This window comes from Ochotona princeps, chromosome 6, assembly GCF_030435755.1.
Source record: "Ochotona princeps isolate mOchPri1 chromosome 6, mOchPri1.hap1, whole genome shotgun sequence".
NCBI lineage: Eukaryota > Metazoa > Chordata > Mammalia > Lagomorpha > Ochotonidae > Ochotona > Ochotona princeps.
The window spans coordinates 27,808,121-27,833,962 of record NC_080837.1 but is presented as its reverse complement, the minus strand read 5'-3'; the positions used below and the strand labels follow the sequence as shown (position 1 = coordinate 27,833,962).

General features: G+C 41.2%; 1 protein-coding gene across 4 annotated transcripts in view; it reads right to left on the bottom strand.

Moving 5' to 3' along the window:
- Positions 1-25,842, bottom strand: part of MYO5A (myosin VA) — a 178,140-nt gene that overhangs the window by 27,097 nt on the left and 125,201 nt on the right. For 2 of the 4 annotated variants that reach the window (XM_058665833.1, XM_058665834.1), the window contains exons 23-30: positions 25,646-25,739; positions 22,764-22,912; positions 18,257-18,370; positions 11,317-11,460; positions 11,050-11,103; positions 8,719-8,946; positions 3,941-4,041; positions 1,058-1,138 (exon numbers count right to left, since the gene is read on the bottom strand). In XM_058665833.1, coding sequence (XP_058521816.1) covers positions 1,058-1,138; positions 3,941-4,041; positions 8,719-8,946; positions 11,050-11,103; positions 11,317-11,460; positions 18,257-18,370; positions 22,764-22,912; positions 25,646-25,739 — 965 coding nt within the window. The remainder of the gene's footprint in view (positions 1-1,057; positions 1,139-3,940; positions 4,042-8,718; positions 8,947-11,049; positions 11,104-11,316; positions 11,461-18,256; positions 18,371-22,763; positions 22,913-25,645; positions 25,740-25,842) is intronic. The other 2 variants (XM_058665835.1, XM_058665836.1) reach the window with 1 other exon arrangement.

Sequence of the window (25,842 nt, the reverse complement as noted above, 5' to 3'; positions counted from 1 at the left end):
TTCTCTTGGTTGCCAACCACTGCGTAAAACTTATTGAAGCCATTGCGAACTATTAACAGCAGACTAAAAATATTTCAGTGATCACAAATTTCCAAAGGATTTGAACAAATAATACCCCAAAGTTAATAACAGTGCTTTATGGTTAGAACAAAGCAAAATATGCAGAAGCCCCTGAACAGTAAATTAGGTATTAGTAAAAGTTAATGATGAAAATGGAATTTTTGTGATTTTTAAGACACAAATATCACACACCAAATGAATGTCGATGTTAGAAAGTCAGCTGTTTCTTCCCTTTAAACATTTAACTTACTGTTGGCTAACTATCCTGAACTGTATGCATGCAAAGAGCTTTCCGACTTGCTGTTTCACAATTATGTATTCACAATAGAAACACAGAATGCCGACTCACGGTTTAACATTGCTTTTGGGCAGTATCATAATGTGTAAGACCACAATCGCATTGCCACAGGCATGTATAAGCTGTAAACTGACTAAGTTGCTGTCTTGATTAACAAGTACTAGTCCCTATCACCACCAGTAATCCGCGCTCTTGCTGAAGGGCTGTTTTCCTTTCAACTCCTAGAGAGAGACATTCACAAATATCTGAAGGGAATTCTCGAGAGCATCATTCACTTGGCAGTGGTGGGAGACTTTTTTCTGCCAAGGGCCATTTGGATATTTGTATCATTTGCAAGTCATACAAAATGATGACCTAGAAAGTGAGCCTGCTCTAGATTGACCAGGTTTCAGGTCTCACCTGCAGCTGCCTTGGCAGGGCCAGATTGGATGACTTCACAGGCCTCTATACCCTACAGCTCTGAAGCTCCACGCCCCTGATGTGAGGCAAGCGAGTCTTGCTTTCATCATCAAGTAATTTCTCAGCTTGGTGCAGAAGGTTTTTAAAGTGTTTGGCTGAATATGCTAAGTTTCACTGAAACCAGTTTATCCAGGGAAGATACTTAATGCACAAGAAATGCAAGTGTTAAAGTCAGGAAGCCGGTGTTAGTAAGAAAAACTGCAACTTAACAACATCCCCGTGTCAGGAGACAAATATAACCTGTTGGCTTGTTTTAACCCTTCATAAACCAGCCACAGCTCTCCATCCTCATTCAACTCATGGAAATCCATAGCAGACGATCTTCCATGCAAAAGGAACAACAATGCAAAACACAAAGGGATACAGGATGGTAATGAGATGGTGACAATCGAGCAGCACATGTTATTTTAATATCTCATTAAGTGAGCAAGATTGTATTAATTACAGATGATTTTAAGACATCACCACAAGAATTATTTTTGGTTTTCTTAAACAGATAACATGAAGCATCATAAGTAAATGGATAGAGATAAAAAAAAAATTAAGAATCCACATCTTCAGTTCCTACAAAAATAAGAAATGACTGAAAAAGGTGAGAAAGTTCCATTTTATTGTTTTATTCAGCTAGCAGAGTGATTTTATTATACCAGGAATAAAACTAGAGGCTAAGCAGGGCACACACACATAGGATGAAAACTTCAGCTATTGTCTTCATTTGATAATCTTCACAACCTCTTTTAAACTGTGCTTTAAGTCTTCTAGGTAGGAATTTGTTTTAACTTAATAAAAGCTGATGTCCCCTTTAAAATTGGCACACAAAACTTATAGATATAACATAAATAAAAACACGTGCAAAGTCCTCAGCACTTATGGCATAACTGTTTAAAGTTTTCTGTGTCGAAAATCAGTTTTAAGGATCAACTGTTTATTTTAGTGGTTAAGGCACCAGTTAAGGCTCCCAAGTTTTATACTAGAGTATTTGGGTTTGATCCCCAGCTCTGGCTTCAAACTCCAACTCCCTGCTAAAGCAGACCCTTGCAGGCAATAGTCATGACTCAAGGAAGTGGGTTCCTGCCACCCATGTGGGAGACATGGATTAAATTCTGGCTTTCAGTGGAACCTTATCCTGGATATTGCTGGTAATTTGCTAAATGAATCAGCAGATGGGAGCTCTAGCTCTATGTTTCCCAGATAAATACATCAAAATCAATAAAAACAAATAATTTTATGACCTGGAAAAACTACTTTTATTACCTTTGTTTTAAATATTTTAATTAACAAACAACAATGACAAAGTTGGCCTTTTAACCTAGGGCTTAAAAATAATACTTTTTTGGAATACCTGATAAACGTCAGGACTTGTTCTACCTCCTTTCACTGTGTTCAGTCTCCCAGCAGCCCAATTTCTATCACTTGCCACATTGTAGAAGAAGACACACAGGTTCAGAAGACACCTGCAGGGGGTGGGCAGCTGGTAAGTAGCAGAGCCCGCCCAGTGCCAGCTCACTCCAGAGGTCAGTTCTCACTCCAGATTCTCCCTCCCTATTTCTACGTTTACATAGTACATTTAAGGACTTTTCTTTCTAGTTTGTTCATCTATCATGTCTCCCTAGAGAGTTCATCTATTACAAATTATTTTCCTCTAATTACTTTAAAATTTACCTTCAGTCCACACATCTCTCCTGACATGAGACCAATATATGGAACTGCCTAAGGGAATTCTCTCCTTGGATGTCCTGGTTTCTTAAACTCAATCTGTGTAAATTTACTCATGACCTCCACCCAGCACTGTACCACAGCACACCACAGCTCCATGGCTGGAAAATGGCCTCGCCACATCCAACAAGTATTCATATCCATAACCTTCCCTGTCCCTTGCCTACACACTCAACTCACCACCAGGCTTACAGATCTCATCTTCTAACACATCTTTGAAAGTGCTCCATTTCTCTCAATGCAAACAGCCACCAAATAGGGTCAAGTTGTCATAATCAGTCATTGGATTACACATAATCACCTCTTAGCTGGTCTACATGCCTTCGATAATTGTTCCATGGCAATCTGTTCTCTAATGCATCGGGCGGACTAGCTTTCTGAATGTCAACTCTGATCACCTCTTTCTACTTAAAGCCTTCCAACAGTTTCCACTATTCTTGAAATAAAGTCCAAATCTCGAGTAAGTTCAGCCTCTGACATTTTTTTTTAAGCTGTGGTCCAGTATCTGGCATAAAGTGGGCATGTACATCCATGGGCATGTATACAATGACCTGTGGGTCATTGAATACTTGAGTGGACGGACAGTATAACATTCACATAGTTCTTTCTGCACCAACATTTTTCTTAGATATAAAGGTATGCTCATGGTTTATATTCTTAAATTGAAATTTAAGTTTAATCAAATTATTTTAGAAGTGTTTCTCTATCCTTATCCATAAAGGAGGGTAGGGAGTACCTTACCTCTGCATGGCACTGTTCTTTAATGTATGAAGTGTTTACATATGCCAGTACTGATATGATACACTGATAATGCAGGTCTCCAGAATTTTCTTCCTTATCACCGGCCAGGTTGTCTCAAAATGGTCCGGTCTGCAGTTTTGTGAGCTCAACTCATTAGCATTAAGGCTCTGTTTGGAAGGGCTGGGGTAACAGAGCTGAGGGGAAATCCAAATATGAACCCTCATACTGCCCTGCTCGAACTCATTGAACCATTTTAGGGTTACATGGCCAACTCTGAGGCAATTCTAAACACTGCACTTCTGTTCACACTAAATTCCAACTAGTGAAAGCTAAGGTTGTCCCCTACAAAACTTCACAAATAACCATGCTGAGTAACAAATGACAGTGACTATCCAGAGCAGCCCACTCTGGGTAGATGGGTTTCTTCTCAAGGGCCACCTCAAAGTTAAACTACATACACAGCAACTAGTGTCCCTTGATGCAACGAACATTCGCCCTGGTGGCACTCGTCCATAATGCTGCCTTAATACATGAGATTTTAATTGAGACTACATTTGAAATCCTGGATTTTCAATGCATAAACACGTTAGCTTGTACAAAAGCATGGTTCGAAGGCTGAAAAATCAACACAGCTGTACCAGATGCACAAGGGAACTATCAACTTACCTGTTGGTTTCTTTCAAACCAATGTAGGCTTGTGCTATTTCACCTTTATCTTTCATTTTTTGCACATCTTCCAAAAGTATCGTGGAGTCCGTCATTGTATTCTGAAGGGTAAATGATATATTTCACGTTAACATGCAATTCAAATGCTGTAAACTACATATGATTTCTTTCTTTTCTCCAGTGAGGGAGGTTTATGTGTTCTAGGGAGTCACCCAGGCCCATGTAACTGTGGAGGAAGTTCAAGCTGAATAGTTACGAGAATGAGGTGTGGCCAGTCCCTCCCCTGAGAACCCATCACAAAGGTGGTGAGCCTCTGGAGCAGCAATGTCCTGTGAGTAAAACCACTGGTGGACTGCGTGTGCTTTACATTATGTGAAAAGAAATTATACAAACGTATGTGAGTACATGAGGGCACTTCAAACTTTTGGAGGCCTTCTGTATGTCTACAAATGTTTTATATGCAGAGATGTGTGTACACATATATATTTCACATAAAGCATATAGTATGTACTATAGTGATCATAGTATCAGAAAAATAACAAAGCAACAATTGAACAAAATACATAAAGTTGTTTCTTCTACTATTTTATCATCAGTTAAAATGAGATGAATGAGATGCTTCTAACAAAACACCAAAAATATGACATACAGTACATTTGTAAAAGTTAAAGGCTCAGTGCAAAGAAGGTGGGGTTTTTTTCCCTCACATCTTCAGATATATATAAATGGTAGGGGTTCAGCTTCATGTAAGTATCTACCATCTGCTGTTGTTCAAAGCCTTTTTCTTTTCTTTTTTTTTATTATTTATTATATAACTTCATTAATTACATTGTATTATGTGACACAGTTACACAGATACTTGGGTTCAAAGCCTTTTTCTGTGATGCAGCTTAGCATGGAGCATAAGGTTTGGAAATAAACATCTGACAGGTCGGGATTACTAATGACTGTATATTTAAAAAGGCCTGTTATGCCCACATTCTGACTTGCCTGAATCTGATTTCAAAATCTTTTTCTACTTAGATACTACTATGTTGTACCTTTCTAGTGCAGAAATGAAGAATCAATGCTCTGTGGCCTTGAAAGGATGATTAGTACACTCCAAAATATCACAGCTCATTTTATTTGTGTACATTGTATATGTGTGATCCTCTGGTCAACATTCACTCTAGAGCCAGGTCTCACAACGCAGCGGACTTAAGAGAATACACTTCAATACAATGATTGCAGAGACATGTTCCAGGATGGCTTTTAAACCACAGGCTTAGCAATGTCTGCCCAGATTTCAGTGTATAAAAAATACTCCTTTATATATGCATTCTTTAATAAGGCTAAATATAACCTGATAAACACTATTAATAAATATCAAGATTAATTACATTTTAAAGATCTTTTCCATAAACATCACATACATATTTCTTCAACTATGCTTTCTAAATAGTTTAGACAGAGTTCAAAAAAATTTTTTTCTCTGAAAAGAAAAAGAATCCATTTTTCTACTCCACAAAGGATCATATACATTTTTAAAACCCTTATGTAGTACCTTTCAGAGTCTCAAGTAAATAATCCTCAATGTGTGCTTTGATATCTAAGACTGACTTAATGTGGTTTGAATGTCCATAAAATTAAGCAGCTTGATCTAATTATCTGGCCCAAGGGACAGATGCGTGTCCTTAAATGTTGTTGTCCTGGGGCGTAAGTAGTGCTCAGTTCCCTTATCCTGTCTGCTCAGGCTAAGAAGTGGGAGCTGGGGCATGAGAGTGGTCCCGGTGCAGCAGCAGAAGGCCCTTACTCACTGCTTAGTTTGTCCCCCCAAAGCCAGTGACTGGAAGTTCCGAGAGGACTGCACCCTGTGAGGTCAATCCCAGAACTAGCTGTCATGTAACAGGGAGGTGAGGATACAGAGCAGTGTGCTCCACTTCCCAGGCCTCTCCTCATCCTTGCTGAGCCAACAGAGCCACAGCCGGAAGAAATGAGCTCAGCAGCCTATGTGTCTGAGTAGACTCCAAGTTAAGAGTTCTCCCAAGTCCCTGCTTGCGTGTGACCAACCATAACCGAAAAAGTGAGTCACAAAGCTGATCCAGAATGGAATCTGTGACAACCACTATTTTCCACTGATTCCAAAAACAGGAAGGAATCAAACAGGAAATTAATCTGTAAACAAATAAAGATCGACTTGATGGTTATAAAGCATCAATTGTGTATATTTGGGAATACCTGTGTACTAAAGTTAGAAATAAATAGAAATATTTACTAAAAATCAGAAGAAATCTTATAATTACCTTGTCATCCTGAAAATCAGAAGCCAGCAAGCAAACACACACAAAAGAAGAAAACAAAAATAAACCCTTAGTTCTATAAATCAATTTTTGTAGTCCCCAGCATAACAGGTAAAACTTAAAAAAAAAAAACCATGAATTGTTCTAAAACTCTGTAACTCACTATGCATGAAACTGGCATAAAACAGATGCTTATATCCTTGTCATAACAACCCTTATTAAGAGAAAAAAGGCTTAAAAAAAGCTTAGGCTTTTTTGAGTTGTTTGGGTTTCTCTGGTTGTGATATTTCTGGGTACATGAGAGAAAATGATCCTCCTGTTAACAAACATGAATAAAGTTTTCATCCCAGGTCTGTGGGAGCTCCAGGAATGCCCACTGGCAGGTCTATGCAAGGCCTCCAGAGCCCTCTGGAGGTGGAGCAGATAAAACTGGCCCATCCCTATCTGAACACTGCCTACAAAAGAGTTTTAAGAGCTGACCAGATGCTGAGCAAGACAAACAGCCCCAAGGATGTTGGGAAGGCCTCAGTGTCAGGAGAGGACAGGACTGCTCAGGGTAGAATATGAGCTGGGTGAGCACAGGGCTAGCCCACTGCAGGTGGGTGAACAGTTGGCAAACGTGGCGTGAGGGCTGGGTCAGGCGTTTGATGCTGGTAGCATCATTTTCCTTTTCCATTCTCTTACTTTATTCTAAAGTTTCTTGTGAGACTATATTATATCATATAAAAAATATACAATTACATGTAAATAAATTGTAAAAAGACTAGCAACTTTTTCCAAGGGAATGAGAGAGAAGAATCCTGACTTCGGATTCCGTAGATGAGCAGAAACACAGCCTTGTTCCTTTGGCTTCAGGCATGCGGCAGCCTTGGGAATCAATAGAGGCCAAACCACAACAGATGGCCTCAAATTCAGTGACTGGTTTTAAAATTTTGAAGCCCGTTTCTTTACATAATCCTACTTGTTACAGGACTTTCCTCTCTCACCCCAGCCCCAAATTATTTAGTCAGATATCTTGGTTTTGAATTCACTACTTTTCAAGATTTATTTATTTATTTGAAGGATAAAGTGACAAAGAGAGACAAGAGAGAGAAACCTCTGATCTCCCATTTGCTGGCTTGTCCCTGAAATGACCACCATAGCTGGGGATGAGCCAGACCAAAGTTAGGAGCCAGGAACTCCATGTGAGTTTACTAAGTGGGTGGCAGGCACACAAATACTTCAGCCATTATCCACTGCCTCCAAGAATGGAATTGCAGGGAGATAGAGCAGAAGTTGAACAGCTGGGAATCAAACTGGCAGTTTGATACTGGATGTATGGCATTCCAAGCAGCAGCTTTATGAACTGCACTGAAAACTCACTTTAGAATTGGCTATTTTTCAGAGCAGCATTGATCCCACGTGTGAGCTGCCCTGACCAAAACTAATTGCACATTCCAAATTTCTAAACCACACAGAGAAATAGCGTTTCTAAAAGAAGCACACTCAGATTTTTCCCAGCATCCAGCTCATTCTGTCATGGACACCTCACATAGTATGTGACACAGCTGGGATACCTGATGACTTGGTTCCTATGCCTTTGCTACACACATGTGGGCAGAGACACAGAGCAGGTTTTCAAGTTGATTATTAAGGTTCCCTCTGAATGGAAAGTGACAAACAGGCCTATTCTCATTAGTACATGGCACTACCAGGTCTCAAAATAGCCTCAGACAGGGAAGACCTCAGTGTGGAAACCCTCACTGTGGAGTCCCCAGAGACAGCCCCTCCCAGTGGGCATGGCTTCCCAGGGGAGCAGGGATCTTCTCCATGTAACTTCCACCCAGTGGTTCATTTCAGGCCTCTTCATGTTACTTTTTCAGGCTATTTTCAAAAAGTAATTTTAAAGTTGCACTTAATTCCTCCCCAAGTATGACAACTTAAGGCTTTTGTATTAAATAGGATTTTATATCAGACCATAATTTACTATGGCCACATTAATGCAAAAAGATTAATTTTTAAAGCCTTTGCTCATGAGAGAGTAAGATATAAAACTTAGGTCATTTAAAATTCATAGCTTTTAAAAATGATTAATTCTGAAACAGAGTAAAAATGCTTATATATATTTGCTTCCTTATAAAAGACAAGAAGAAACAGGGAGGACCCGGCACAATAGCTCAACTGGCTAATTCTCACCTGCAAGTACCTGCATTCCAAATGGGTGCCAGTTTGAGTCCTGACTGCCCCACTTCCAATCCTAGCTCCCTGCTAATGGCCTGGGGAAGCAGTAGAGGATGGCACAAAGCCTTGGGACCCACCCACATGGAAGACCCAGAAGTGGGTTCCTGGCTCCTGGCTTCGAATTGGCTCAGCTCCAGCCATTGTGGAGTGAACCAGTGGATGGAAGATCTTTTTCTCTCCACAAATCTGCCTTTTCAATAAAAATAAGTAAACTCTTTTAAAAAAGAAGAATTGAGTGTGGTCTCCACACAGCCACTTGAGCCCTGGACACCTCCTTACCTTGGGTTGGATGGCCTCCTTTTGGCTCACCAGCTGAGACCTCAGGATGAGCACTTCCTCCTTGCGGACATCAAGCTCCTCACTCACAGTGGCCAGCTGCTCCATGAGGACACGGTAAGCAGGTGCACCAGGAGCGGTCACCTCTGGGGCGCTTTTCTCACTAAGGGCCTTGCGTAACTCATTTAGCTCATTTTTCAGTTTTTTGTTTTCTGATTCTAGTTCTTGACGCTGTATGAAGAGATAAGATAAAGCTCATTGCTGTCATCCTCAGCTTTACACAGGAATGCTCTTCCCCTAGGCTGGTAGGGGAATTCTGATGGCAAAGATGATCAGAGCCACAAGGGAATTACTTCCCAGGCCCTACAGGAAGCTCTGCTCACAAATTATTGAAATCTGACATCAAGTGGGGTTGAGCAAGGCAAATGACAGGTTTTCAGCAACCCAACTTCCACAGTCAAATGTATTCTGGCCTGCCCAGGAATGTTCACAGGTCTGGAGAGATTACTGGTGCCCAACAGGTGAGGTGAGCCTATCTTCTGGAGTCCAGGTTTTGTGGGCAGATAAACATGAGGGCAAATAAAAGGATCTATCTAGTTAAGACATCTCCAACAAATTGTGGATCCCTAAAATCTTTAGTAGAATGCTCTTATTTTCTATGTGAAGCAGACCACTGAGATGATAAGAATTTAACTTTCAATTTTTTAAAAAAACTGCCTTACCATTTAGGCTGATAAAACTGCTTCATGTTTCAATGACAATGTATACTGCAGTTCTCACACTTCCTCCTTGTGTGGCATGCCTGTGAAGTCATCAGCTGGGCCGTGCTCTGAAGGTGGAAGGAGCGACTGAACACCTCCTTCCCCCAGCAGATGGACACACACCTCCTTCATCCTCTCCACACTTCCACCAACCACCAGCCACCCTCATGCTGCCAGCTGGCTCTGTCCTCCCCTCATCCTGTTCAAACAACAGCAGTAGGAACCCAGAGAAGAGTGCCAGCGATGCTAAGATCCAGTTGTCACATGGTATTGACTGGGATCCACTGAAGTAGATGAGCATTTTAAAGCACCAGGAACCCTATGGTGCCTTCCTTATCTAGCATGTGACGCAAACCCGACGATGATGGACATGACACACACCCATAATAAGGATCAACTCTTGTATTTCCAGAGAATCAATCCTGGGTTCCTCTTACCAGACCTACGTAGAATCCTTCCTCTGTGGTTTAAGAACTATGTAATTCCCCATTCATTAATCTAGTCTTCTGTGAAAGTGACCACTTTTCTCCCAACCTTGGACTCCTACCAACCAGTCGGCATGAATTGCTCTTTTCTGTATTAGAAAACAAATGAATGTCTTTACTGTGATGCCTCAGCTCTGGTATATGTGTGATGTATCCAAACCTTCACTGAGCATCATAATCACCAGGGGTAGGGTCTTGTTAAAACACAGATAATTGGTTCCTTTTGCAGATTCTGACTTAATGGGTCCAGGAGTGTGAAGTCTGAAAACCCGCATCTCCAGCAGGTTTGCAGGTTATATCTCATAACTGTGAATCTGGGCTCATGCATACTACAGAGAGTATCTTCATGTGGCTGTTTTTGAGTGAGTCAGGAGAGGACCCAGAGAGTGGATTTCCACCTCCATGCCCTTGGTCTGTCGCCTAACCCCTAATCGGATTTGGTTTTGTTTTGTAATTTCGAAAGGAGACAGAGAGAGAGAGAGAGAGAGGGAGAGGGAGAGAGAGAGAGAAAGAGAGAGAGAGGGAGAGATTGTGGGTGTGTAGGGAGAGGGTGAGGGTGAGTGAGCTTCCACCTACTGGCTCACTCCCCAAATGCCGGCAAACAGCCCATGCTAGGAAGGGACACAGCTGGGAAGTAGGAACACAAGCAGGTCTCCCATGCGAGTGTCAGGGACTCAGTGACTACCCCTTGACTCCCAGGGTGTGCATTAGTGGGAAGTTGGTGTTAGGAGCCATACCTGGGAATTGAGGCCAGGTGCCCCGGAGTGGGATATTTTAACTGCTAGGTGCACATAGCAAACCTGTATTCTAAGTGGCACACATAGCAGTTGAATGCAGGCAGCCCAGAGCCCCTGTCTTTACTACTGCAGTCTCAAATGGCAGCTGCTTCTCTTGCTCTTGTTTAGACTGAAGTCTAGCTTCTGAGAAACAGAATTTCTGTGATGCCTGAAGAAGGTTTGTCTGGGGACTTATGATCAAACCTCTAGCCCTTAAGGATGTTCTCCGAGAGAAAAAAAAAAAAAGCAACTCTGGGCAAGTCTTTTGCCAACATAGAAGAATTCAAATCTTGGGCAGAAATTCCCCAGTACCTTGAGTGACTCATATTCCAGTTCTGCACCTCTGACTTGGGGTCTTTCTTCTTCCTGAGGAAAAACATGAAATAAAAATTGTATATTCTAATTGTCACATTTTCACTTTCAAGAATATGTACCTGTCCTACAGGAGAAGTTAGCCCTCAGTAGTCTAACCAAACACGGCTTGGCTAAGTTACTCCAGCAGCCATGGTGGACAGGGAGCCCCAAGGCCCACCTCAGCAGCCGGGTTCCCCTCGGGCCAGGAGCGACAATGCTGCGCACCTTTGCCTTGCTGCGCAGCACCTGCTCCTCCTTGCGGTCCAGCTCGTCCTGCATCGCCTGCTTCTCCTGCTCCAGCTCCGTGACGCGCTTCTGGAGCTTGAGAAACAACGACATGTCCAGAGGCACCTTCTTCTCACTTGGCTCCTAAACCCCAGGAGGGACGCGTACAAGACAATGAAAAGATCATGAATAGCTCTGGAGGAAAAGTAATGAAGAATAGACATGAAAAATGCTCATTTAGCCAACAACTGCAGAAATGCAAAATAAACAACAGAAAGGCGCTGGCTGCTTCTCTCTTCTCAGAGTGACAAAGACTGAAAGATTCACAAGGCCCTGTCTTGGCAATCATGTCTCATGATATAAGTGGAAATACAAGAAAACTTTCTAAAAACACCATTTTACTGTATTTTTTTAAAAAAATAAATGCATAAACCTGCTAACCCAACAAATCTGCATTTAGGAATTAACCCTATAAAATTCTCATGTAAATATGCAAAATATGTGGGGAAAATGTTTACCAAAGCATTTTTGTAATTTTGCAAAACTTTGACAAGAACTTTAATGCCAGACCAAAATAAAAAAAAAAAACTGTTCAAATTATTGTATTGTCAACCTGAGAAATATTTTACATGAGCAGATAAATGTCTCAGATGAAGTACTAAGTGAACACTGTACATTGTCGTACAGAATATATACTACAATCTAATTTTTGTTTTAAGAAAAAGGCACATAAAGATATGTGACTTCAAAGTTCATACCTAGAATGTGCACACAAAAATCAGAAAGCCCATCAGTGGTTGCCTTGGGGGCTGGGAGATACTTTTCCCTTTGCACATTTCTTTATCTGAATTGTTTACAATAAGCAGACTCCAGATTGCAATCAAATAGAATGATTTTGGAAAAGGTGAAGAACCAGCAGACACTTATTAAGATCTGATAGGGGAAAGTGAGAACCCAAAGCAGACAGAGCCCTTCAACTGAAAGATATGCTAACAGCATTCAAGGCTTTTCTTTTCTTTTTTTTTAAACTGGCTATAAAACAGAAGAACTGCTGAGGCTTAACAAAGGCATACTGATTAAAACTGAGATATGGAAAGAATCAAATATCCTTATGGTAGTTCTCAGAGTGTTATAATTGTGCTATCTTGCTTACTTGAGGTTTTAACTTTTAATGAGGTCAGAATGAAAATAACTGCATCATTAGCCTTAATGTAAAGCATATCTGTTGATGGACAAGATAGAGAGGAAATGGTAAAAATAACATCTAACTACATGTGGCCAAAATAGACTACTTCAATGCTTCAGAAACCTTATCTTTCTAGCTATTCATAAAACAGGATGCTTAGCTGTGTCTTATTGACATAGGAGTAGAACAAGCTTTTTAGAAATTCTAGAAAATAGGGCCCGGCAGCGTGGCCTAGTGGCTAAAGTCCTCGCCTTGAACGTCCCGGGATCCCATATGGGTGCCGGTTCTAATCCCGGCAGCTCCACTTCCCATCCAGCTCCCTGCTTGTGGCCTGGGAAAGCAGTCGAGGACGGCCCAAAGCTTTGGGACACTGCACCCACATGGGAGACCTGGAAGAGGTTCCAGGTTCCCAGCATCGGATCGGCGCAGCAACGGCCGTTGCGGTCACTTGGGGAGTGAATCATCGGATGGAAGATCTTCCTCTCTGTCTCTCCTCCTCTCTGTGTATCTGACTTCGTAATAAAAAATAAATAAATCTTTAAAAAAAAAAAAAAAGAAATTCTAGAAAATAAGGACAGGATAAAGAAAAATTTAGGCATAATTTCATATGCAGAGAAAACACCAATTTTCACCCAGTATTTTTCTCTGCATCTACAGATTTAAAAAATTGGTGCAGTATTTATAATTTCCAAATTGAATAGATGCTTGTTTTCATCAGCAGCTACCACCTTGTCTGGAATACAAGCAACTGTAGTAATTGAAAAAAAAATCAGCTCAGCTAATAGGCCCAAAATAGTATTTCACTGTTATTTTAATTTGTATTTCTCTGACTCTTCATAGCATAGAATGAATATTTGTTTTGAGGAATTTTGTATTCATTAACCACTTTTGGTATTTATTGAATTCGGAGTAGTGTCAAGTTCAGTGTTACTCCAAATCTTAAAATAAAACAAAACAAATGGAGAAAAATCAACTAAATTAGAAAGTGGGCATTTATAGGGTGTCAAGGCTATTTGCTCACAAACTAATTATACATGGACTTTGTTCATTTCTAATTTGTAAGATTCAATAGTAAGAAAAAGGTAACCATATCATCTTTACCATAAAGTGCATCCTGACTCAGAATGCAGACTATGTTGCCACAATGTGAAAATACTACAGAATTTCATTTACATAAAAATTCATTATTCAGTGCTTGCTTCAGCAGCACAAACACTAAAAAATCCACTTTTCTGTTTCATATTCACATTTTAGCTTATTTGAAATGTTTAACACTTACCTTATGTATTTTTAATATTTGTTCATTCATTAATGATGCATAAGTTCCTGAAATTTTAACTCTTATATTTTTTATATAACAGAAACCTTTGTCTGACAGATGAGTATAATACTTCACTCATAGTACCTAAAATATTATGAGTTAGAAATTATTCCTGGGCCTGACGCTGTGGTGCAGTAAGTAAGGAGCTAACTATGGTGCCAGCATTCCATATGGGCACAGGTTCGAGACCTCACTGCTTCACTTTCGACCCAACCTCCTGCTTATGGCCGGGGGAAACAGCAGAAGGTGGCTTACGTGCTTGGGCCCCTGCACCCATGAGGCAGATCCAGAAGAAGCTCCAGGCTCCTGGCTTCAGACTGGCCCACCTCTGGCCACTGTGGCCATTTGAGGAATGAACAAGCAGAATGAACCTCTCACTGTCCCTCTCTCCCTCTATCTCTGTAATTCTGCCTTTCTAAAAAATAGATCTTTTTTAAAAAGATTCTGAAGCAAATTAGCTAAAAACAAAAAAATAATTATTCCTTTGAACCTTGAATGGCATCTTAAAATTCTTATATAAAAAGGAATGGGCTCTGAACTGATTGCTAAAGAAGAATGAAATTCTATAGGTAGGAATATTAACACAAAAGGGGGAAGAATACAAAAGATAACTTTTGACAAATGCAAGATATCTTGAGTGACAAAGACTGATCATCATTTCAGAGTGCTCTGAGGGGAGCAAGGACAAGACGGAGCCAATTCTTGTCCTTACTGACACATCTAGTTAAAGAGACCGCTTGTCCACTTTATGTTGCACAAGAGATAAGGGCAACTGGGCCAGCTGGCTCAGGAAAGCTTCTAAAGTTTGGTTTTTGCTTTCCTTCCTAAGTATGGTCAACTAGGGCTTTTCTCACAATAAAGTTCTGAAACTGACCTAAAACAAAAACAAAAACAAAAAAAAACCACAACCAGATTCTAAACTGAGAAAAATCAGAATTTATGCAAAAAAATTATCACTGCAGGCTTGGCAGTCACTCTGGAATTATTCCTATGAGGAAGTTGCATAACAAAAGCAGAGTTGGGGTAGTCAGTCAAAGGCGGTCAGGAAAGGGGCATGACTAAGCAGGAAGCCATGGTTCCAGAGCAAAGGAAGCCCAGCTCACCAAGACACTGAAGTGTGGGAAGCTGCCAAGCAAGCGGAGCCAGGAGGTGAGTTCTCCAGAGAGAAACAGCAACTGAGGCACCGCTGTGACTCATGAAGGAGCAGCCACAGCTTTGGCGAAGGTAGCAGAACACTGAGTCCTTTGTCAAAACCGTAAGTTATCTATTCATTTGAGTGGAGAAGGAGAGGAAAGGGGGAAAGGGGGAAGGAGAAAGGAATGAGAGAGAAATCCCCTACCCACTGGTGCATTCCTTCACTGCCTACAATGGCTAGAACGGGGCCAGCCAAAGCCTGCATCCCAGAAACCCAATTCAGGGTTCCCACATGAATGGCAGAGTACTGAAGTCATGGCTTACTGTCTCACAGAGTGTGTGTTAACAGGAAACTGGAATCAGGAATGCAGCCAGGCATTCTGACTTGGGATGTGAGTGTACAAAATGACATCTTCACCACTATGCCTAATACCCACCCCTAATTACCTTTTAGTACCAAACTTTGCTGTTGCTGTATGATTAAAGTTGGAATTCTGTTCCCAAAAATGTCAAAAGAGTCCTACTATTTTAACAACAAAAAAGGTCCATTATTTTCCTGGCACAAGATTCTTAAACAGTTATTTGAGAATATCACGTTTTAGGAGCTAAAATGTTTCCTTGGGTTTGGGAGACACAATCTGTAAACCAGGCAACCTTAACCCAAGCCTCACAAGCAACAGAAACAGAGATACCCAGCCAGGCACAGTCTTGGGCTGGCACCTCTCTCCTTTCCAGCTTCCCTCTGATAATCCATCTCCCTGTTCCTATTATGACTTAGATGGATACACACTTTTAATCCTGAAAACATCCAGTCAGAAAGTGACCATTAGGAAGCTATTTATTACAGCTGTGATATTTATGCACTGAGCAGTTCCTATGTAGTAGACACTGTTTTGACTGTTTTCTATGAATTAACTCATTTAACCTTATAGCAGAAGCATCTGTACTTCCTAGCTGAGGAGACTGAGGCTAAGCTAATGAACTCAGATGCAGGGAGGAGAGCTTCTGTGGTCTATCTCATGGTCAAGACAACACTGGCCCCCAAACTCAGCCACATTTCGGGCATATGCAGTTAGTTGTAAGGGACTGTTCACAGGCATGACTTGATCTGGCTGCATGACTAGCAGCTGGCATGTCGGTGCCCTTGAAGGGTGGCATATAGCATATCAAGATCTAACACTCAAAGTGCAAATCATACTTCACTGTCCAAAAAGAGAAGAGGAATGTCCTGAATTTCACTCCTCAGGCAGTCAGTTGGCATGGTTGGGATATTTGCTGCCTCTATGAGTACCCGGGTTTGAGTCCTGTGTCCTTGCTTAGTTCCTGCTTCCTGTCCATCCTGGGAAGCAGCAGGTGATGGCTTGAGTAGCTGGGATCATGTCATCCACACTGGGGACCTGATTTGGAGTTCCTGGCTCCTGGCTTCAGGCTGGCCCAGCCTTTACTGGTGTAAACACTTGGGGAGTGAAGCAGCAGATGGGGGCTGTCTGTCTGTGTCCTTCTCCATGTCTCTCTCAAGCAAATGACATTAACTCATTTTTTAAAAATCCTATTCTAGAATTGGGGGGGGGATCCCAAACTCTACAGAACTGTATCATAAAAATCAAATTTTAAAATAAAAGTTTTTAAAAATCCAATTCTATCCGTTAACTTCAGCAGAAAGCAGATGAGAAATAGAAACAAAAAGCTTATCCTCCAAGTCTGTAATAGTCTGGAGGAAATTTGATGGAGAATTTGACAAACGCTACTATTAATAAAAATCAGGTAAAGTCCGTAAGATTTTTTTAGTTTAAAGATGTGATATCCTCAGTCAAAGCCATCGGCAGCAGACCTCTTTGCCCTAAGCTTATTATAGAACAGGTCTCAGCACACATCTCTTCTTCCTGGTTCCCGTCTACCACGTAGGGACTGCTTTAACAGCATTACTTGGAGGGGGACAGTCTGTAAATGTACGCCTCCTCTCTACTGGGAGAGGACACTTCACAAAGACCAACAGGATGCAACATTAAAGCTCCCCTCTCCACGGAAGGCTTCTCTCAAGTCCTGCTTTTGAAATTTTCAAAGTCTAACTCTGTGGTAATCTCCAAAGTCCATGACCAACGGTTTCTCCTGATGCACGTGCCTTTCCTCCTTGAATCTGTGAATTGCTTCGACTACAGTGTGGCAGAACTGACACTGGATCCGTTCTTGGTCTAGCCTGAGGAGGCCTGGCATCGTCTACACTCTCAGACACACTTGCCGGCTGCCGAGGAGACAGATCTCATGTATGTGAGTGCAACTGCAAGACATTCCTACGATAAAGACAATTTTCCTCAAAATTCATTGACTGAGTGGGCAGAAACTTTGTATGCTTAAAACTAAGACAAGACATAAAAGCACCACTCAGTTTTCTTCAGCTATCATGCCAGAAGCTGGTTATTTCTTATGTGGCCGTTTGCAAAGAATAGAATATAACAATGGAACAACCTGTGCATGAATTACCTATCACTGACACTAACATTGTATTCAACAAAATCTGAGAACTGGCCAGAAACAAGCTTAAAGTTAACTATTGTTTTAAAGCTATAGTAATGTCTGGTTTTCATCTCATACCACACGACATAAAAAATCAAAGCAGATTTCTAAACTATTTTCCACATATTTTTGTGGAAGAAAATTATTTTGGTAAAAGACTGACATCAGACTAAGGCATTTTCAGCTTTGCTAAACTCTTAGGCACCAATATTTATCGTTTCAAAAACAGATGACTTAACTTTTTAAATAATTTACTTCAGTCTGAAATAAATTCCTAAAAAAGTATATTTTCAGTATAGATCATGGTAAAGTGTAAAAGGGAACTACAAAAGGCAAATCTCACAATCAAATTTACATTAAAACTATAATTAAAATGCAATCATTACCACGACACTGCTCCTGCCCAGGATCAGACTGCAATGAATTCTCTTAGTCTAGAAGCTCAGCCTTTGCCCCCAGAGGGCCACCTGCTCCAACATCATAACTGATGGGATTTTTTTTCAGACATGTACCCATCAGACTCATTATAACTGAGCTATTCCTGATCCTTTCCAAAAGTGAAAACAACATACTATTTCAAAAAATACAATTAAAATGTATTTCAAGAAATGCATGTGGTAATTATGTGTACATCCAGCTCATTAGACATCCAATAGTCACTTAAAAGAAACAACTCAAAACAAATGTCACATGCGTGGGAACTCTGACTACTCTGTGATGGAAATAAGTCCTGTCACTAATGCAGGGCCACATTCTCCTTGTGGTAACATATATCTAACACATACCTCCGTCCTCAGTGGAATGTCTTCAGTTTCTGCAATTTCAGAGCTAAAGGTATACTCGGACTCATTGCTGCTGTGGGTGGAGTCTGTCCTCTTGTGTCCGGGCTTAGGCACATTCTGCAAGGTAGCATTAACACAGCATCATCAAAGTTGGCACAGCTAACACAGTAGATGTATTGGTTGTAACCCCCAAGCCTGTTGTAGTGATACCCAAATGAGTGATTCCAGTGCTATCTCGACCGCACTGCCATAAAAGGGCCATCTTTTCAATAAAAGAGAAATATGCACTAGTATAGGATGACAAAAACCCCTGAAAAGTCGAATGCCCAAATGAAAAGCACCTGTTATTTTAGCTGAGTTCATTCTACACTTTTAGTTCTGAGTATAAAGCACAAGTATGACACCTCAGCATTCAACAAGTGGCCTTAATGTTGTTATTAAACAAAACATATCTGAATGCTCACAAAATGTATTAAATAGTAAACATTTTCACTGCACCACATAATGACTGGGTACGTATGGGTTTTAGAATATGGCAGAGGGTGAGGGCTCACACAGGTAACTCTAATTTCTGTTGCATTTAGGCATGAAGTAAATCTATAGAATGCATAGTGTGAAAGGGCAGACAGCATAGGCGAGACTAAAAAAAAGCTACCTATAGAATCCTATTTAGATCCCTACGTTATTGATTTAGGGGCTGCTGGTGACATTTTGGGAACATTTGTAGGGTGTCAGTGAAATCAGTGTTCAGAAAGCTCACGTGAAAAAGAAAAGTTAGGCAACCACGTCCCCTTTGGTTCTGAACTGGAAAGATCAGAAAACAACCTGAAGTAAGAAGGACAGAAAAGTCGGGTCTGTGTTCCTCATTCCTGAGTGCCCCTGCAGAAGAGGTCCCTCATTTTCCTTTCAAAAAATCTCACTCAGAAAGCCCTCAGAACTTTCTGAACCATCCAGTTTGCTTTACCTCTTCCCCTAGCTGTGTGAAAAGAGCTGGAAGCCACGAAGTCCTTTACCTCTTTTTTTTCCAACATTCAGGTTTATAGACAGAAGACTCACTCAGGGATACCTAAAAGCCTCTCAGATCAGCTCACGTGTTATTCCAATGTTTAGTCCCTGGCCATGCCCTGATATCTGAAATATCCAGAAGCAGGGTTGTACACTAAAGGCAGGAATGACCATATGAAAAAAATCTTCTATTTACAAACAGGGGCCTTTATATTAAAATTCTCAGCCCAAGTCCACAGTAATGTGGGATGGAGTTTATTTATATGCTGGATGCAACATTAAGAAACACATGGTGCATGTAAACACCAGCACAATTATTCTTAATTTACTTGTTAAAAAAGAGATCCCTGTTTTCCTATATTTACTTATCATGCAACACTGATTACCACAAGGTGAACAGAAGCAATACTGTCTATGCTTTTCAATGGAACTTTTCCACACAGGGAAGTGCTTAAGGCCTGAGAAGTGAGAAGGATGGGCAGGCATTTCAGCTCTGCCATTTACTTGTCCTTACCCGGCGCCTCCTGGCCTTAGTTCCGCCACTGGCAAGAAAGGGATAATATGTAGCTCTAGAATGTATGTGAGGATTCAGCAAGAGTGTGCAAACAGAGCTTGTCTTGTGCCTGGCATATAAGCACTCTAGTATAACTGCTAGATCCATGGAGTAACTCAGTTACTTCCTTCCTGGTGATTTTTCAGTTCCCTAAATTCCATTTCCCTGTTCTTGTAGCATTCAATAATAAGGATACTTGACTCAATTATCATGTTCTTCTCCAACATCAGCACTTCACTTCTTGCCTGTATGCTGTTCCTTATCTGTATTTCTCTCTCTCTCTCTCTCTCTCGTCTCTGTTTTATCACCTTTGCACACTAAAAACCCCACTGCTGACATGCTGAATTCTCTCCTCACTCTGGAATTAATTCATCTTTAGATACTTCTCGGATCTGGATTTCCTTGCATTATTATCCTTTCAATGTTGACGTGAAACACCTTAACTCTTGACCAGTCTCTTCCTCATTAGCTTTGCCCTGTCCACACTGCCTGAACAATTGTATGTTTCAAAGAAAAATCCCGCAACACTTCTTGTACTTTGGTCAGTATCTCTGGATCTGGTACTTGGTGATACTATTAAATCCCTATGTTCTTCGGTCCATGTGTGGCCATATAGATTCCCATAGATGATGACAGGCCCTTGTGACAGTCGCTTAGTTCTCTTTCCTATGGTTTCCTCCACCCTTTGAGGAGTTTACTGCAGAATGTCTTATAGCACTTGGCTGCAACAGGGAGAGCTCCATTTGCAGAATAGTGTTAATGAAATATTGGCAAAATATCTGTTACTTATAAAGTCCTACTAAACCTTATAAGATACTACCATTCATATTCTAAGGTTGTCCTAAATTGCAAATATTTAAAATTTAGAAACATTTAAAGTTTAAATTAGGGCCCAGTGGCATGGCCTAGCAGCTAAAGTCCTAGCCTTTAATGTGCTGGGATCCCATATGGGCACCAGTTCTAATATAGGCAGCTCCACTTTCCATCCAGCTCCCTGTTTGTGGCCTGGGAAAGCAGTTGAGGACGGCCCACAGCCTTGGGACCCTGCACCTGCATTGGAGACCTAGAAGAAGTTCCTGGCTCCTGCTTTGGATTGGTGCAGCACTGGCCATTGCAGTCACTTGGGGAGTGAATCGACAGAGATCTTCCTTTCTGTCTCTCCTCCTCTCTGTATATTTGACTTTCCAATAAAAATTAATAAATCTTTTAAAAAATACAATTTAAATTAAAAATATTTTAGTTCTAAATTGTGAAGTCATATTTTTTTTCATAATAGATATCCTCTGAAAAGACTACGATCTGATGGTAGAGACCTAATAAGGGCCGAGTAGGAAGCAATTCCTCTCTGATCTTCCTTTCTCTACTTTTTTCTCTCTTCCTTCTCTGGGCAATTGGTGACCCAGGAGGAACCACAATGAATCACAGGCACACAACGGAGACCAATAAGGGTTGAGAAAAAAAAATCCAGTGGATAATTTTCTCTAGGGCAAAGGTGGGAACAGAGTGGACAACCGGCAAGGCAAGGAGCTGCTGGAGGAGTGCCATTCCTGGAGAGATGTTTCCAGAGAGAAGGCTATCTGGCAGGCTGAAGAGATCAGTAACTTCTCAGATGTCTTTTGCACAGGCTACAAATGTGGCATAAACACCACGCATGCTTGTCTTGCTTGTTTTTATGAGCTTTACAAGCACACACTATTAAAACATTCAAGGTGTCCTGTAGGAAAAAAAAAAACCTTTAACTTGTTTAAGCACATTTGGATTATTGCACTTATTAGATCTCAAAATCATTTCTTCTGCAACATCATTTATTGACATCCTGAGTAACTGGCAGTATTGGAACCATTCAGTGGGATAAAAAGTCTAGTTCCAAATTAAGTGAAATGGGTTAAGTATACCTGTTGACCTGGTTATCCAGTAAACAGAGTGAATAAAAATACAGTGCAGGATAGACTTCCTGGGAGAGGAAAGTTAGAGAGAAAACTGACTCTAGAGATAGCTGAGAAGGACATGATGTAGTGCAGGAAGGTTTCAACGTGGGGCCTAATGCAGCACGGCGAACAAGGAAGACAAGCCTGAATAAGGTCCCCCAGATTCATCAATTATAGGCATTTTGGTGAACTATTCCTACTCTGTCACATACAAATCAAAGTAGAGCAATGAAGTTTGAAATAATTCAATGTGGGAGTCGCATTTGCTTTTTCACCCCTCTGGACTAGATTTTCTCATCTGCAAGGGGATGGGAACATTTCCTTTGTGTTACATAATCTCTTTTGACTTTTTAAGTGTCACATTCTAAAGAACTCTGTCAACAGATCCAGAAAGAAGCGAAATTCGAAGCAAACACTCTACTTCACAGATAGGATGTTACCTTATGCTTTATACGAGTGATTTCAGGACATTTCTGGCATTTGTAGCATCAGTTACCTTTAAAGCTGACAGCTGTAGGGAATGAGAGAGTTGGGGGACTCTTTCCTGATGGTGGGACAAGCAGATGGGGAGAGGGTGCAGAACTACAGCAGGTGCAAAGAGGGACACTGGCCAATGCAGACCAGTTCTTGAAGTAGGTAAGATAATTTCTTAAAAAACAGAGGCTGAGTTATTTCTCTAGGAATATATCTTTGAAATCATACTACAATGCACTCAAGAAAACATTCAATTATATAAGCACGTACTTTATATGCAAATGTTACAGTAAGTCACTCAACATATAAAATTAAATCCTGATGCACTGACATTATTCTATTTTAGAGTCTAGTCTTTAGTGTTTTGCTTCACTGACATACTATGAGATATATCTGAGGTTTGCTTTATGGTAATCTGAAGAACTGGATGGGGTGGGCAGTGGAATTGGAGGGATAGCCTCATTGGCATCTGTGGAGGCAAGTTCCACTATTCTTATTTCTGTATATGTTTAAATGACTTGCTTAACAAAAGTGACAGTGTTTGACTCACCACCATCAGGCTCATCTCTTCCTTGAGGTCATCATATCGTTCTTCCAGGCGACTGAATTCATTCAGAAGGTTCTGATACCTCAGCCTTTCATCATTAAGGTCAAGTTCCAGTTGTTTCGTTTCTTCTACTAACTTTTTCTCCATTGTTTCTGAAAGAAAGAGAGACAGAGTAAGAGAGAGAGAGAGAGGAAGCAAGGACGAAAGAAAGAATATATATATATGTATGTATATATGTGTGTGTATGAAAGAAGGCTCCATCAAAAGCATAAATAATTAAACTGCCATCACATTTTTAGGAGATTTCCCTTTCAGTGCCACTCTGATTTTAGTGTATGCAGGCCAAATGCGACCAGAGACATGTTTAGCCTAGCAGTTAGGACTCCGGTTAAGGTGTTTCTGTTTCTCACTGGAGTGCTGGGGTTTGATACTCAGCTCTGGCTTCCTGCTAATGTAGACCCTGGAAAGCAGCAGTGATGGCTCAAGTGACTGAGTTCCACCCATCCAAAAGGGAGATCTGGATTAAATTCCTGGTGCCCATCTCTGGCCTCCAGCCTGGCCCGGGGCCACTAAGGGCATTTGGGGCATTAACTGGTTGGTGAGGGCTTTTTCTGTCTCACTGCTTTTTAAGGAAAATATTTTCCCCCCAAAAATGATCACAAGTGATAAAATTTATTAATAATACAAGTCATCCTACTGAATTCTGTGTACCACAGCCTTAACTCCAACGGTTTATACACTGGTTACAGCACGTCCGTGGTAAACTGCCATTAGCTACTATCTAATAAGTAGAAGATTTTGCTCTGATGATAGTCTGTTTTAGGCTATGCACAAAATACTTTTGTCCACATCAGTGGGCTCTCTCAAGAAGCCCCATGCCTATCTGGAGAAAGCCTTCAGGCCTGGTCCTCTGTGTGCAGACTTCTTTGCAGGCACCTCCCCGTGTGCTGCGGCAGGAACCTGACTTCCATGTGTCTCCTTCGCTCCTCCCTCCCTGCTATCAGTGGCTTGCACTTGCCTAGTCTATGGTCTGCAGACTGGAGATTAGCCCCTGACCATAGATGCAAAAAAAACCTCAAGTCTCATTTTCACTCAGAGAGCCAACCAGTCACACTTACAATATCAGTCTTTCTACTACCGTTCTGACCATTACAGTTTGAGGCTGTGTCTTGACCTGTCCCACTGCTTCTACTGCCGCTCCATTTCTTTGTTGGTGAACCCCAGGGGACAAGGGCCGTGAAGTGTTACAACTGCTCTCTGGTGCCCACCACAGTGTTTCTCTAAAGCACAGCTTTCATCATTTGTGAATAAATGAATGAAAATATTTACCTCTAAGCCAATGCTATAAATTGCTTTTAATTCTCACCAGTTTGCAGAAGCAGCTCCAAGGCCGCCAACTAATCTCCCCTAGGCAAATACATTGCTATTTCTTGTTGTTATAAGTCAATTGCAAATAACACTGAATATTTCCTCATAAGCAGTTTCATCATTCTGGGCCTTCCATCACACTCTGCACTCAGGCAGCCTTCCTTCCATAACCCTGGTGACTCAGTTCTTTTCTCTCAGTTTTCTTTCTGAACTCTTCCCTTCATCTTATTCCTTAGTTATGCTCATGAATTCAACTTTTCTCTTTTTCCCTTACTTTGCCCCTACTTTTTCTCCTTCCCTCTCTAACTGGGAAGAAAGCTGTGTAGGGAAAGCACAGAAGCTTCTGTTCCCAGTCCTATTGGGCATCGTCAGGCTCATTTTCTTTCTCCTCTTTAGTTTGAATTTCCTTTCAGACCATTTAATGTTGAGATTCTAATTCCATCCCACACTTAGCACTTGAGGTGGCTCACTGTAGGTGTCGATATGGACTGGATTAAGGGACACCTAGACTGCTGGTAAAGTGTCACCTCAGGGTGTGTCTATGAGGCTGGTATTGAGTCTAAGGACTCAGAGGGCAAGACGTGAGTAACATGGTGGGCACCATCCAGTTGGCTGGGCCCTGCTGGTACACTACTGCCGAGCAATGGTGAATCCCTGCTCCCTGTGCAGCAAGAACGCCCTCCTTCTGACTTGGTCCTCAGAACTCCAGTGTCTGGTTTTTGGTACTGGAACATTCCCAGTGCCTGTCCCAGACTCATTCTTTGGCCTTACATTTAAGCATTCAGCTTCCCTGGTTTGGGGGCCTTCTGACTTGCACCTAGCCATACTCCTGCTTCCCTTCATCCTCCAGCTTGCAGACACTTACTGCGGGGCTTCTTAGCTTCTGTAATCACGGGAGCCAATTCCCTCAATAACGCCCTTCTCATGCAGCTACATCTATAAGTCTGGTTCTGCTTCTCCAAAGAACCCTATCAACTGATCTCATTAATTTGTCTGAGAAACAGGTATTTTTCCCCTCAGTTTCCTCAATATTTCTAAGAAACGATCATTATCCTAATGCTACATCCTGAAATTTTAGAATATTTTGGTCTTTTCTTTTGGATAGCACATTGAAAACACATTCTGCTGGTTATTTCTACACACATCCTGGTGCCAATCCCTCCCTTTTACTTCTACCACTAATTGATGCTAACAAAATAAATAAAATAATACACACACATTCATATTAGCTCAGAAGCTCTTACCAAATCAATAGCAATCCTATAAACCATAGCAATGTTAAATCACACTTACAGAACAAATTAATTTTTTGAAAATTACAGATGATTTTGACTGAATAATAATTTGCATTTAGAATCAAGAAATCAGGTTTACATCTGGAGATCCTGCCTCTCAGAATTTTGCAAACTTACTGATGACAGCCTCAACATTTTAACAGCTAAGCTCCGAGTAGTGCTGACATTGACAAAATAATGTAACTTGGAAAACTTGCTGTTGAGGGTGCTCCAAGGCCTTACCTGTCATCTCTTTAGCCTGTTCCACGATACGGTGGTTGAGGGTCTCTTTTTCCTGCTTCAGCAAAGTATTTTCTTCCTTCAGACTTGATACTAGCTGTAAAATGAAACAACAATCTGAAATGGCTCAACAAAGGGAGCCACCCTACTCCATGTGAGGAGGCCACACAGCGCTCACTCGCCACGTCCATCATTTCTGA